Source organism: Centruroides sculpturatus, unplaced genomic scaffold, assembly GCF_000671375.1.
Source record: "Centruroides sculpturatus isolate CEXI.00-Female unplaced genomic scaffold, Cexi_2.0 scaffold22, whole genome shotgun sequence".
In the NCBI taxonomy this organism is placed as follows: domain Eukaryota; kingdom Metazoa; phylum Arthropoda; class Arachnida; order Scorpiones; family Buthidae; genus Centruroides; species Centruroides sculpturatus.
The window spans coordinates 1,513,168-1,526,305 of record NW_019384323.1 but is presented as its reverse complement, the minus strand read 5'-3'; the positions used below and the strand labels follow the sequence as shown (position 1 = coordinate 1,526,305).

The following is a 13,138-nucleotide window of genomic DNA, read 5'->3' as shown; positions in this document are numbered from 1 at the left end:
AACTTCCATATGACTTTGACTGTGAGTTTGACCCAAACGAAAATTGGAAAAGAATTAAAGATACAATAAAGGAATCGGCTGAAAATTTTCTTGGATATATAAATGGTGTTAGAATAAAAAAACCTTGGGTTACTCAAGAAATGATTGAGAAAATGGATGAAAGAAGAAATTGGAAAAATATAAATAATGAAAAAGGGAGAATGATGTACAAGAAACTAAATAATGAATTGAGGCATGAAACTGGAAAAGCTAGAGAAGCTTGGTTAAGTAAGGAATGTGAGGAAATCGAAGAACTGAACAAAAAAGGCAGATATGATCTATTATACAAAAAAGTCAAAGAACTAACAAATGATCGCACCCACCAAATTCTGAGTATTGAAGACAGATGGAAAAGCACTTTTAACCCCAACTGATATAATGGGCCATTGGAAAGAATATATTGGAGTCTCTATGGAGAGAACACCAAACCTAAAGAGTTAAAATTGGAAAATTCTTCGCAAATAGCTAATGATGAAAGAGGACCTATTATCATGAAAGATGAAGTTGGATTGGCAATTAAAGAATTGAAAAACAAGAAGTCAGAAGGAGTAGATGGAATACCAGCTGAATTTCTAAAAGGGTTAGGCAAGGAAGGAATCAAGAAAATAACAGACTTATGCAATCTCATATATAAAACAGGAGAATGGCTTGAAGACTTTGCTCAAAGTATTTTGATACCTATACCAAAGAAAGCAAAAGCTAAAAAGTGTAGTGATTTTAGAACAATTAGTTTAATTTCACATGCCTCAAAAATCCTTCTTAAAATCATTAACAGAAGACTCTACAACAAGGCTGAAACATTTCTATGTGAAGAACAATTTGGATTCAGAAAAGGAACAAGGCCTCTTGAGAACAATCTGTGAAAGAAACATTGAGGTTAATAAGGATACATACATTTGCTTTATTGACATGGAAAAGGCTTTTGATATGGTTAACTGGACAAAGCTATTGGAAATCTTAAGAAAAAAATAGGAAAAGATTGGAGAGATAGAAGACTCATTGCTTCACTTTATATGAATCAATCTGCCATTATCTGAACAAAAACTGGAGAAAGCAAACCATGCAGTATTGGAAAAGGAGTCATGCAAGGGTGTACACTTTCACCTACTCTTTTTAACATTTATCTTGAGGAATTAATGAATGAAGCAATAAGTGAGGACAGCCTCGGAATTAAAATTGGAGGCCAATTAATACAAAGTATTAGGTTTGCAGATGATATTGCTTTACTTGCACCAAATGAACAAACTCTACAATGTTTGGTAACAAAACTCAACAAAACTTGCAAAAAATTTGGAATGAAAATTAACATAGCTAAAACAAAAGTGATGAAAGTTGGAAGGCTTAATTAGCAAAGATTTGAAAATCCTAATTGATGGAAACAACATAGAGCAAGTTCAACATTTTAGGTATCTTGGCAGCATTATTCAGAGAGATGGCAGATGTGAAAAAGAAATCAAAGAACGAATCAGGGCTGGAAAAATGGCTTTTTATAAGAAGAAGAACCTTCTTATTGGAAAAAATGAACCAAACACTTAAAAAGAAGTTAATAAAATGCTTTTCCTGGAGCACAACTTTATATGGAGCAGAGATTTGGACCTTAAGGAAAAAGGAAACAAACTACCTTGAAGCATATGAAATGTGGTTATGGCGAAGAATGGAGAAAATCAAGTGGACAGAAAAGTTTAAGAATGAAGATGTTTTAAATTTGGTCCAGGAACAGAGATCTCTTTTAAAAACAATACAAAGAAGAAAAAGTAACTGGCTAGGTCATATATTGTGAGGAGAAGGATTAATGCAAGTGGCATTAGAAGGAAAAATTGATGCAAGGAAACAAAGAGGAAGAAAAAGAAAAGTATTGATAGATGATGTTTTACTAGGCAAAAGCAAAACTTATAAAGAAATAAAAGAGGAAACCTGAAATAGAGAATGTTGGAGAAGGAGAATTCTATAATTTGACTGCTTTCCACGGACCTGTCCTAGGACAGAACACCTGTGAATGAATGAATGAACTCTTCTGGAAGGGTAAAATTGAAGTGCAAGTGCTGTCGAATATATGTAGATGTAGAATTTTATTGCCCTTTTTCTCCTCTTATTAAATATTTGTTAAAAATTAATTTTTTTATACAAATAAATATTAATGTAAGTTAAATATTAAAATTACTAACTATAAAAGTATTTGGGTGAATGCCCCAGGCTCTTTTCAGAGTTCAGAGTAGGCCCTATGAGTGCCTCTGCCCCTCATAAAATGATTTGGTATTTAATTTTGCCAGAGTTGTTGAGTGTTTTTTTTTTACCAACTCTGCAGCCCTGATCAGTATCAATCCATCCTGCCACCTTTGCAGCAAACTTTCAGTCCTATGAGCATAGAATAATGAGTTTTTCTTTGAAAACATTTCAAGTGTCATTCTTACATGCATATTGTCATTAATTTAAACTGTATATTGGCAATATGGTTCTTCAGGGTGCGAGTTATAGTGACACCTCAAATTTCAAATGCTTTAGAGTTTGAATGCTGAATTTGACAAAAATTTGCTTTGGAGATCAAATATTGCTTCAAAGTTTGAGCTGTGCATGCAGTGAAAAAGTTCAGTGAAAAATGCACTTGAAATGTAAATGTAATTTATTTTGTGCCCAAGCTGTCTTTTGCTCTTGCATTATGCTTGTGTTTTCAGTGCTTTTTTATCATGCTTCACGGTAGTGGAGAAGTGCTTATGTTAGGACTTCTGTCCGTCTGTCAGATTTACTCGTGCATGCGCAATGACTTTACTTTTGTTACCTGAGCGTTATGTTTCATTCAATTCATTCAGCTAAATCTGATGATTATGTTGGCTCAGCCTTCGTCTGCCAGGATGAAATCATGGCAGAACAAATTGCATTGAATTCTTCCATCTTTTCTGCAGAGTTGCATGATATTTATTTAGCTTTAAAGTATATAAATAGGAAAGGTCATCGTTGCTGTGTTATTTACACTGACTCAGTTACTGCACTTCAGGCTTTGATCTCATGTGAATCTAGTTCTCACTCCATAGTGATTAAAATTCGTAAACTGTTTTGCCATCTTATTGCGAGTAATTTCTTTGTAAAATTTTGTTGGGTCCCAGGCCATGTAGGTATAAAAGGAAATGAAAAAGCTGACGCAGCTGCAAAGGCAGCTAGTCCTTCACAGCATATAATGCGTATTGAAGGAGGTGATTTGAAGCTAGTTGTTGAAAAACGACTAGCAGAGAGGTGGGAAAATGTGTGGAACGCACAAGTCCACAATAAACTATACGAGATCAAACCTACGATAGAAAATTGGACATGTAACAAACAGTATGACAGGAGATCTGAAGTTATTCTTAGTCGTTTGAGAATTGGGCATACTCGGTTGACTCATCAATACCTTTTGAAGGGTGAAGACCAGCCAGTATGTGAGTAGTGTAACTGCTTTCTAAGTGTAAAACACATACTTTGCCACTGCATTGCTCTCAATCAAAGTCATAGACAGCATTTCGGAAATGCAAGTTTGAGAGAGATTTTGGGCCAGAGGCCAAATCTGGACAACATAGTGGACTTTCTGAAAGTCAATAATATGTATAGAGATATTTGATTACTTATTTATTTATTTACTTATTTTAGAGTTTTATTTACCTTGTTTTTGCTTAGTTATCTTTTTGTATATATTTGTTGTTTTTTATTTATTTACTAGCTGCAAGGACCCGCTTCTCTGGGTTTTTATTTGTGGGCAAAAGGTAATGATAGTGAAGATTAAGATAATTACATTATAGCCAAACTTAACCCATTTTCACAAAATGCAAGAGTTAGGTCTCCCGTTTCCAGACGTTTCCAGAGAATTTTTACATGAGCATAAAAATATGTTCGATTTCCCACAAAAGCACAAAAACTGCCTGTAAATCTTGCATGTCACTTTATATTAACACTTCCTGGTCCTGATTCTATTTCTGAACGTCTCCTGTTCACGTCCAGTCAAACGAACTATTTTCAATGTTTCTGGAACGTTTACGATCGTTCTATAATCGAACCAATATTCGAATTTTATGTTCAAATTTAATTCGAATATTGTTCGAATTTGTTTGAACAAATTTGAACAAAACATTCGAAATAGAAAGCCACTTTCAGCCTCATATCTCTCGCACCCTTATAGCTATCAAGACGCAACCACCCCTATGCACGAATGGAGACTTGGGGCTACCACTACATACAAACACCATTCACGTGNATGTCGAAGAAGGTGCAGGGAGGATGTAGAATGGTCTGTTGGAATAAGAACTATTTCCCTTCAGTGTATAAATTAATTTAGTCCTAAAATTCTTAGTGTTTTATGTTTGAAAAATAAGTAATACATAATTTTATTTAACTATTTAACATAAACTTTTAATAAGAATTGTATTAGAACCTTTACAAAAAGTTTAATTATATTTAAAAAATATTACTTATTAAACAATTTTATTTCAAAAATTATATATATTTTTTAAAGTTTTGTATATTTGTATATACTTTATAAGTATTTTTAAACTAAATCAAGTCTTTTCAATTGAAATTTCATCTCAGGATTTTTTGGGGTGGTCTGTTCCTGTTATATAAGACCACATCATATAAGTATTGTGAGCCTGTCTGAATCTACGATAAGCCTGGAAGAAAGGCCCTAAGGATGGAAAATTAAGAAATAAAAAGAAAGAAGAAAGTTTGCATCCCCATTTCAAAAGAATCTTGTAATACCTGTTGCATAAATCGTTTCTCTCATTAAAAAAGCATAATTCGAAATTAAATTTACTATTTAATATTTCATCGCGAGCATTACACATTTCTCATCTCTTAATTACAAAAAACAACTCGGAAATAATCACTCGAATTACATACATTTTAACATTGAATAAATCACAAAGAAAGATTCTAAATTCGATATTAAAATTAACATTTTGAATTCAACTGAGATAAAAAAAGTTAAAGGATCTTTTAATACTGATTCTTCAGTTCCTACCAACTCATTTTTCTTTTATTTTTATAATTTTATACCCCTTAATTATATCAAATACGGTTAACTTCTTTCAAAAATTTCCTGTATACTTCATTACGTTTGATTTAATTAAAGTTTATTTAATTCTATAAAAGTTTATCTGGAATTTCTTCGATTCGAAAATTTATAATTTAATTCCAGAATCCATTTATTATCCAATACACTTTATTAATTCCGAGTTATCAACAGCAGCTGTTCTATAACCAATTCAACATCCTGATATAATTTTTTCATATCCAGATGTTAAAAAAGATATGTTTTTAGTAGGAAGATTCATAAAAACTTTTTAAAATAAATCATCTTAAATTCTTTCTTCTTGTTGGCTTTAAATTAGAGAATTATATAACACTTCTTCATATAGCCATTGAAGATTATGAGCTGTAGGAATTCCGATTTCTAGAATATAAAATTTTTGAAATATGAGTTTCTATTGAATTGTTAAACGGGGGAAATCATTTTCGACTGAAGAAAAAAAAATTAGAACAAAATACGAACTTCAAAAGCATGAAAAATTAACGGTACAATACGAGGAACATAAATTATAGGAAACATTTCAGCGATTATTGAATTGTTTCCTGTAATTAGAATCACATTGCGTACGTTAATAATGTTAGACAGATATGCCACGAGTTAAATTTGTAACCACTTCCATCAATCAAATCAATTTAACTTGCCTAAGTCTAAACAAATTGTTCGATTCGATAGATGTCTGTAATTCCCTTCATACATATGCAATGCCCACTTGTTAATGTTAAATGTATCGATCTGTTTAGTCAACCTTCGATATAACAACACGCTGTTATGTACTGTACCTCTTTATAAAGAAAGTAATTTGTTAATAGGGTTTAACTTGTGCGTTAGATTCAACAGACTAGCTCGTGTCTTATTGTCGAAAATATGACTTAAATATGAATAATTATACGTTATATTTGATTTGCTTTGATCTAATTATTTCTAATTATTTGCAAATTAATTACATTAATAAGTAATATTTAACAAATTTACAGCGATAAAAAATTATTTAAACCGATTTTAAAAGTTTTTATTATCGGTTTAGATAAATAAACATTTAAAAAATAAATTTATAATTATATTTTTTGAGGTTTTAATAAGAATATCATTAAAATAAATTGTAATTAAATTTCAAAACGTGTATTTTAAAATACGTACTGTACCCTGCATAGTTACGTTTGTAAAGAAATCTTTCAGTAATATGAAATTTTTCAGATAATGCAACATTCACATTATAAACAAAACCAATTTATTATTAATAATGAAAAACAGTTACAAAATTCATTATTATCTTAAATGAGTAAGACGTTTTATATATATTTTACGCGCTTATCGTTATGGTTGATCCCTTAGACTGAAGTGATAATAAATTTATTTTTTAAAATATTTGATTTGCTTTTGTGGAGTATGCTATCAAATAGGCTTGACCAATCTTGTTTTCCATTTTATTTTCTGTATGTTTGGTTGTATATATTATGTTGAACAGAACTTTTTTAAACTACATTTGACATGTTTTGTGTTTAGGAGCAACTTTCCCATGCACATTATGAATTTTTCTTACAGTTTGTACAGCATTATAGTTTTTCCGAAACTCAGAAAGCATAATATGCCTGATCCTTTTCATCTGAAAATATTTCAACTTGATTTATTCAAACAATGTGAAATTACAAGTTTAAAATAAGCTTTTAAACAAAGAATACAATCTCTTGGCAATAATGTGTTAAATGCACAACTGCCATTAAAAATATGCAAAAAACTTTGTTTAACCCAATAGAGTTCTTTCATTGGTGTTGGTTGGAAGCAGCTCCATCATGATGATACCATGTACTGTACTTCCCATCCAATGCAGATCATTACGTTCTGCATTATTGGCTCTTTGACATGTGCAACAGCTGGTTGACTTTTGTTCACTTGCATGTTGTGTTGTAGTATAAGACTCACTTCTCATTGCCAGTCACAATTGATTTGAATTGATTTTAATGTGTGGTCCTTTGCAAACAGTGAATTGCAGATGGTGACTCAGAAAATTTTGTTCATAGCAGTCAATTCATGAAGCAACCACTTGTTCATCTTATCAAGAGTATGGTGATTAGTGATGGTTTTATGGGAATGTACAAGTTGTGCTAATTCTCTGATGGTCAACTGCGAATTGTTGTCAGTCAGTTGCAATTGTGACTCAATTCAATTTATATTCTAACAATAGAATACAATATAATGTTTGAGAATGGCTTGTAGAACAGGCCAAAAACATTTGTGATTATTAAATGTTTTCATTGACAAAATAAGATGGTTTATGTGGTTTACATTACTGCTGAGAGTAAGTGGTTGAAAGATTCCAATTTTGAAAGTGAAATTCAGAAGTAATGATAAAAGCATTTTTCTGTTAATTTTGTGTTCAGATTTTAATTGACTCAACTCAAAATTGAAGAAAAGAAAAAGAAAACTCATTTCAGAAGTTTTTTTAAATATAATTTTTATAAAATTTGAAATATTTTTCATTTTTAAATCGTTATGCATCTTAAATTTTTAACTTTGAGTAAATTATTATATACATCATAGTCATCCCTTCTTAATAATTCCTTTCTCAACATGGTTGATTTCTCTTAGTTTGTCATTGGTTACACATTTTGTAAGAAATTTTCCAATCCACTTTTTCTGTTGTCATTACAGTTAGAGATATCTAGAAACTTGTCTATCATCAACATTACAGTTTGCTTCTGTCTTCAACAACAATTGTATTTTGGTCTTTATCAAATTACCGTATTTACTCACTCATAAGACAATCTCGCATATAAGACAAGGTGTGACTTTAAAGATCAAAATAAAGAAAATTAGATTTATTAATACAATTTAATTTTATTTTGTTTAATCACAAATAAAATGTCAAATGCACATAAATGCACACATTGTCCTTCAAAAATTACTGACTTTTAAACTTTGAGAAAAATCTTGTAAAATCAACAATATAATTTGTTCATGTAAAGCTGGACAAGAACCTTTTTTGCCAATTCTTAACAGTTGAATCCACTCTGTTGATTACACTTATGAGTTTCTTCAAATTCTGATTTCCAAATGATCATCTGTTTTCACATGGGAATGGATTAAAACTTATATTGTGCTCCCATGTGATTTTTGGAATTTCAATCTTGAATTCAATTCAAAAGCTTTGCTTTTCCTATTGCTATTCATCTTTACTCCTGACAATACACTAGAACGGTTGAAACAACCCAGATAAAATATTTTTGTTTTTAAACACCAGAGAGTGAGCATCCGATAAAAAATGCGAACACGTGGTTCACAAAAATTATTGCAAAAATGCAAAGAATGCTTCACTCGCGCATATAGGACGATCTAGGTTTTTGAAGCAGTGAAAAATGAATAAAAACTTCATCTTATATGTGATTAAATATGGTAAATAGGTGATTCTGAATAGTTGAATGATAAGCTGTTTTGTTATAAATTTCAAATCTAACTGCTTGTTAATCCATCCTTTTTGTTGAAAATAAATGTTCTTTTTACTAAAGATTTAAAGATAAAATTTTATATCAGAATGCATCTTTTGAATTAACATTAAAAATTAGTTCTTATTTACAAGCTTTATATATCTATACTACTATATAAAGAGACAACGTATTTTTCGTTTGTGACCACTAACCGTGAAAACTACTGAACCAATTGTTACCAAATTTTAACTGTAGCATCTTTATGACCCCCGGAATGTTTACCACTAATCAAACCTGCAGATTTTTTGTTAAACATTCATATAAATTAAACGATATCATCTAGGGTTAAGGCTTTTATGTCCAACAGATGGCNGCAATTCGGCATACAGAACTAAATGTCCTTGAAAACAGCTGTTTGTCGCCGTTGGCGTGTTATTTATTCCCTTGAAAGTTTCAGGGGAAGACCGGTTTCTAGGCAGATGTGCATCAGTTACCTTAAACACTCAGGGTGCGTTTACTTCTGAGTTAGCAGTGCTAACTCAGAAGTAAACGCACCCTATATAAATAAAAATGTAATGTTCGTTTGTTCCTACCAATTCCTTTGAAATTTTCACACAATTCGAATACGCACGTGTTTTTATATAATATACATGTCAAAATTCCCCCCACCGGGGGGAGATGAACACGATTAAGCTTACAGTAAAGAACTCTGCTTCTATTTCTACTATTTTAGATGCGGTTTTTTTGCGTTTTTAATTGCGTTTTAATAGGGTATGTCAACAGAATATACACTAAAAAGGGATTTTTCAATATTCCCCCCGTGGGGGGAGAGACAGAATTAAGGCTTACCTTGAAGAACTTGGCTTCTATTATACTATTTTAGATGCGGTTTTTTGCGTTTTTGATTGCGTTTTAATAGGGTACGCCAAGAGAATGTACATTAAGAAGAAATTTTTCAAAAAATTCCCTCCCACACGGGGGAAGTGTTATAAATGTAACATTTATAATAGTTACATTTTGAGCCACAACAACGCGTGGCAGGGTCTGCTAGTAAGCTTATAAATAAGAACTAATCTTTTGAGAACTGAATTGACATTAACTCTCTACAGACACCAGCGATGGTGAATCTCTTGCATCAATTAATAATTATACTAATTGGGCTTCAATTTGAAAAAATTATAGACCAATAAATTTCCACTGCCATCTGTCTTTCATTAATCTCAAGAATAGAGTTATATAGATGAAAGACGAGACCAGATATGGAAGTTGAGTTACTTCAATTCAAAGCTTTACCCCTGAAAGCAGTTACTAGATGACCTGCACGACTTCATTGCTAATGGAAAGGTTTGATGTACAGGGGCAAGACATTACTGATTTTAGGTGGAGAGCATATATTTTAAATTAAATAAATTAAAAATATGATTAAAAATTGCAGCCTGTCATTATGTCAATGTCACAATAAATAATTGCTTGTTTAATATTCATTAAATAATTTTAGAAAATAATTGACCCAGAGCAGGATTTATTTCACACTATTCTAATGTTATTTAATAAATATTAAATTATTATAATAATTATTAATTTTGATAAGAGATGGTGCCTAAAATCTATCCCTCTAATACCAAATTATTAACAGTAGTGAGAAAATAGCCTAATTGATTATAGTGATCATTTGGTTTGTTATTAATACATTGAGCTTAGTGATGTTATATATATACTGTATAATGTTATGGACCAAGCAATTAATAGGGCATTATGAATAATGACTAAACTGGCCATGCAGCCTGATAAATATTGACTAATTTATTAAATTGACCATACATTATGAATATATTGGGTTGTTCAGAAATGTAAAAAAATGAAATTACATTTAGAGGGATTAGTTGTATTTTTACCTGCCAGTTTCATTCTAAATCATATTGTCACTGTATATTTTGACAGCTGACATTTCTAGGCTTATTTGTAAAAAACTTTGTTTGATTCTTTGCATTTCCCCCATCAAATATGGAAAAGCAAAAGCAACATTTTTGGCATATTTTGCTTTTTTTGTTACCAAAAAGGTAACAATGCTGTTCAAGCAAGAAAAAAATTGTATGTCATAAATTTAATAAATTTTCTCTATTTTTGCTCCACTTCTATGGTTTGAGTGGGCCTGATTGTGTTGGATTCTCATCGTTATTCAGATAGGAGGAAGCCTTGAGAAGATATGTTGACAGAACGACAATGCCAAAATTGATTTGCAAAATTTTGTTCTTGCAATTTTGATATTGAAGATGCACCATGAATAACAACATGAGAAATCACTAAGAGATTAAATTTGTCAAATTCAACCATTTATGATCATTTGAAACGACTTGGTTTCATTTCAAAGCTCGATTATATGGGTTTCATATGTTCTTAAAGAGATTTGCTTCACAAACATCAAGAAAATGATCATTATTGAAGCGAATTATAACTGGTGACAAAATATGGATTGTTCATAAAAATGTTGAGCACAAGCGATCCTGGAGTAGAAGAGATGAGTTGGCTCAAAGCACTTCAAAAGCTGCACATTTACCACCAGAGGGATTAGTTGTATTTTTATAAATTATAATATAAAATTATAAAATTATTTTTTTAATATTCATCAAAAAAAAGTGATGCTCTCTGTTTTGTGGGATTTTAAGGAATTTTTTTCTTTTTTTCTTTTTTTTGCTTCTACTACCAGACAATTCCACAATTGATTTTGAAAGTGTAATTCCATCGACTGGACAAATTGAGTGATATCAAACAGGAAATATACTGGAACTGATCAACAGAAAAGGTGTAGTGTTTCACCATGATAATGCCAGATCTCACATAAGTTTGGTAACTTGTCAGAGACTGTTACAGCTTGGATGGGATGTGCTACCACACTCACCATATTCACCAGATCTGGCATCCTTGGATTTTGTAAAGACTGGAACAAGTCTTTACAAAATTTTTTAAATGGTAAAACATTTACCTCAAATGAGGATGTCAAAAATCGCTAGGATCAGTTTTTTTTGTAAGCAAAGATCAGAACTTTTACAAGTGTGGAATCATGTTACTACCAGAAAGATGGTAAAAGGTATTGAACCAAAATGGTCAATATATAATTCAATAAAATATTTATATACAGTAATACCTTGACTTATGCTACCCCGACTTACGCGAACCCGGAGTTATGCAATTTTCAAATCTCGTCGATTCGTCTTTTGTTTGAGCGCCACGCAACTCTTGTTCCTCACTGTCGGGATAATCGTCTGGACGTACAATTTCCCGCACTTTTCCTGTTTTCAAATGACCAATGGACGTCATCATGGAGACGTGGATCAGGCGTGGTTGGTAGTTTTGAAACTTGACTGCAGATTGGGTAGAAAACATTGTACAATCAGCGGACATCCAATAGCGTTACTAAGCACTGATTGGAGGACTTACATTTGTTTCAATCCGTATAAAAGGATTGAATTTAGGCAGGAAGTTCAGTTCGCCTAAGACATATCCAGGGAACTCAAGTTTGTTTTAGCTTTGCCTAAGCCAGGGGTCGGCAGTTTGTCAAGTGAGAAGAGCCAAATTGTCATGAAAACAGGATACCAAAAGTACCAGAGAGCCGCATATTAATTTAAATGTGCGAAATACGACACACTACAGGGGCGCCTCTAGTGGACGTTTTTGGCATAACGTTACACGGATGGACGAACATGTATTCAATGTGTTATACATATAGATATGCTTCAAATGCTACCACTCTTATGCGACACATATTGATCAACGCGAGTGGTCATGTGCGGATGGCGTACGACTCTATCTCATAAAGGCATAAGTTATAAGGCTGCGGTGAAATGAGGTGAGGTGAAATTGGAGTTTATGTCCGAAGAGCCGGAAATGTCTATGAAAAGATCCACATGCGGCTCGTGAGCCGCTAATTCCGACCCCTGGCCTAAGCTTGCCCAGAAGATTGTTTCGTCTCACTGTGCAGTAACCAACGTCTGAGGAATACGTCGCAAGGAGTCCTTTTTGACGGACCTGTTGTTGTGGTTTAATTGACATTTGAACTTTGCTCTATCTGAATTATTGTAATTATTTTATTTTTGTGATAACTTCTTCTTGCACATCAGGGTGTATAATAAACAAAAACATGCTTACTCGTGCCTCTAACCGGTGTGTAGAAATACAAAAATAAATAATTTTGTAAAAATAAACATTTTCCGAACAAAATTAAACAAAAATAAACGTTTTCCGAACGAGTAAAAATTTCCTATAATTACCTCAAACGTCATCGGGCAGCCGAACCACTTTCCCGCCATCTGTAGCGCCACGCTAGGGAGAGATTTCTATCGTCTGGACAGTATTATATAAATTATATATAAATTAGGTACTGTACATATAATTATATATTAATTATATATAAATTAGGTACTGTATATGTAATTATATATTAACTTATTGTAACTTTGTTATAATTAAATATATAATTTCCGCCGTCTAGCGTGGCGCCATGCTACGGAGATTTTTCGCTAACTATCGTCTGTCAGTATGTAAATTAGGTACCGTAAGTCTAATACAGTACTGTAATTTTATACATTTCTTGTGAAAGAAACATTTCTTATTCAACGGCGATTAAAAT

General features: G+C 32.0%; 2 protein-coding genes and 1 long non-coding RNA gene across 3 annotated transcripts in view; all 3 read left to right on the top strand.

Annotated features, from left to right (window-relative positions):
• LOC111626342 overlaps positions 1–1,495 on the top strand; it is a 3,161-nt gene extending 1,666 nt beyond the window's left edge. The window contains exon 2 of the mRNA XM_023369676.1: positions 706–1,495. Coding sequence (XP_023225444.1) covers positions 706–902 — 197 coding nt within the window. The 3' untranslated portion in view covers positions 903–1,495. The remainder of the gene's footprint in view (positions 1–705) is intronic.
• Positions 1–13,138, top strand: part of LOC111626067 (mucin-17-like) — a 105,026-nt gene that overhangs the window by 33,992 nt on the left and 57,896 nt on the right. The window contains exons 6-8 of the mRNA XM_023369355.1: positions 139–372; positions 505–750; positions 815–915. Of these exons, the coding sequence (XP_023225123.1) occupies positions 139–372; positions 505–750; positions 815–915 (581 nt within the window). The remainder of the gene's footprint in view (positions 1–138; positions 373–504; positions 751–814; positions 916–13,138) is intronic.
• LOC111626351 lies at positions 4,266–4,808 on the top strand. The gene is made up of 2 exons (XR_002756877.1): positions 4,266–4,375; positions 4,591–4,808. It is a non-coding gene; the product is annotated as an uncharacterized LOC111626351 (long non-coding RNA).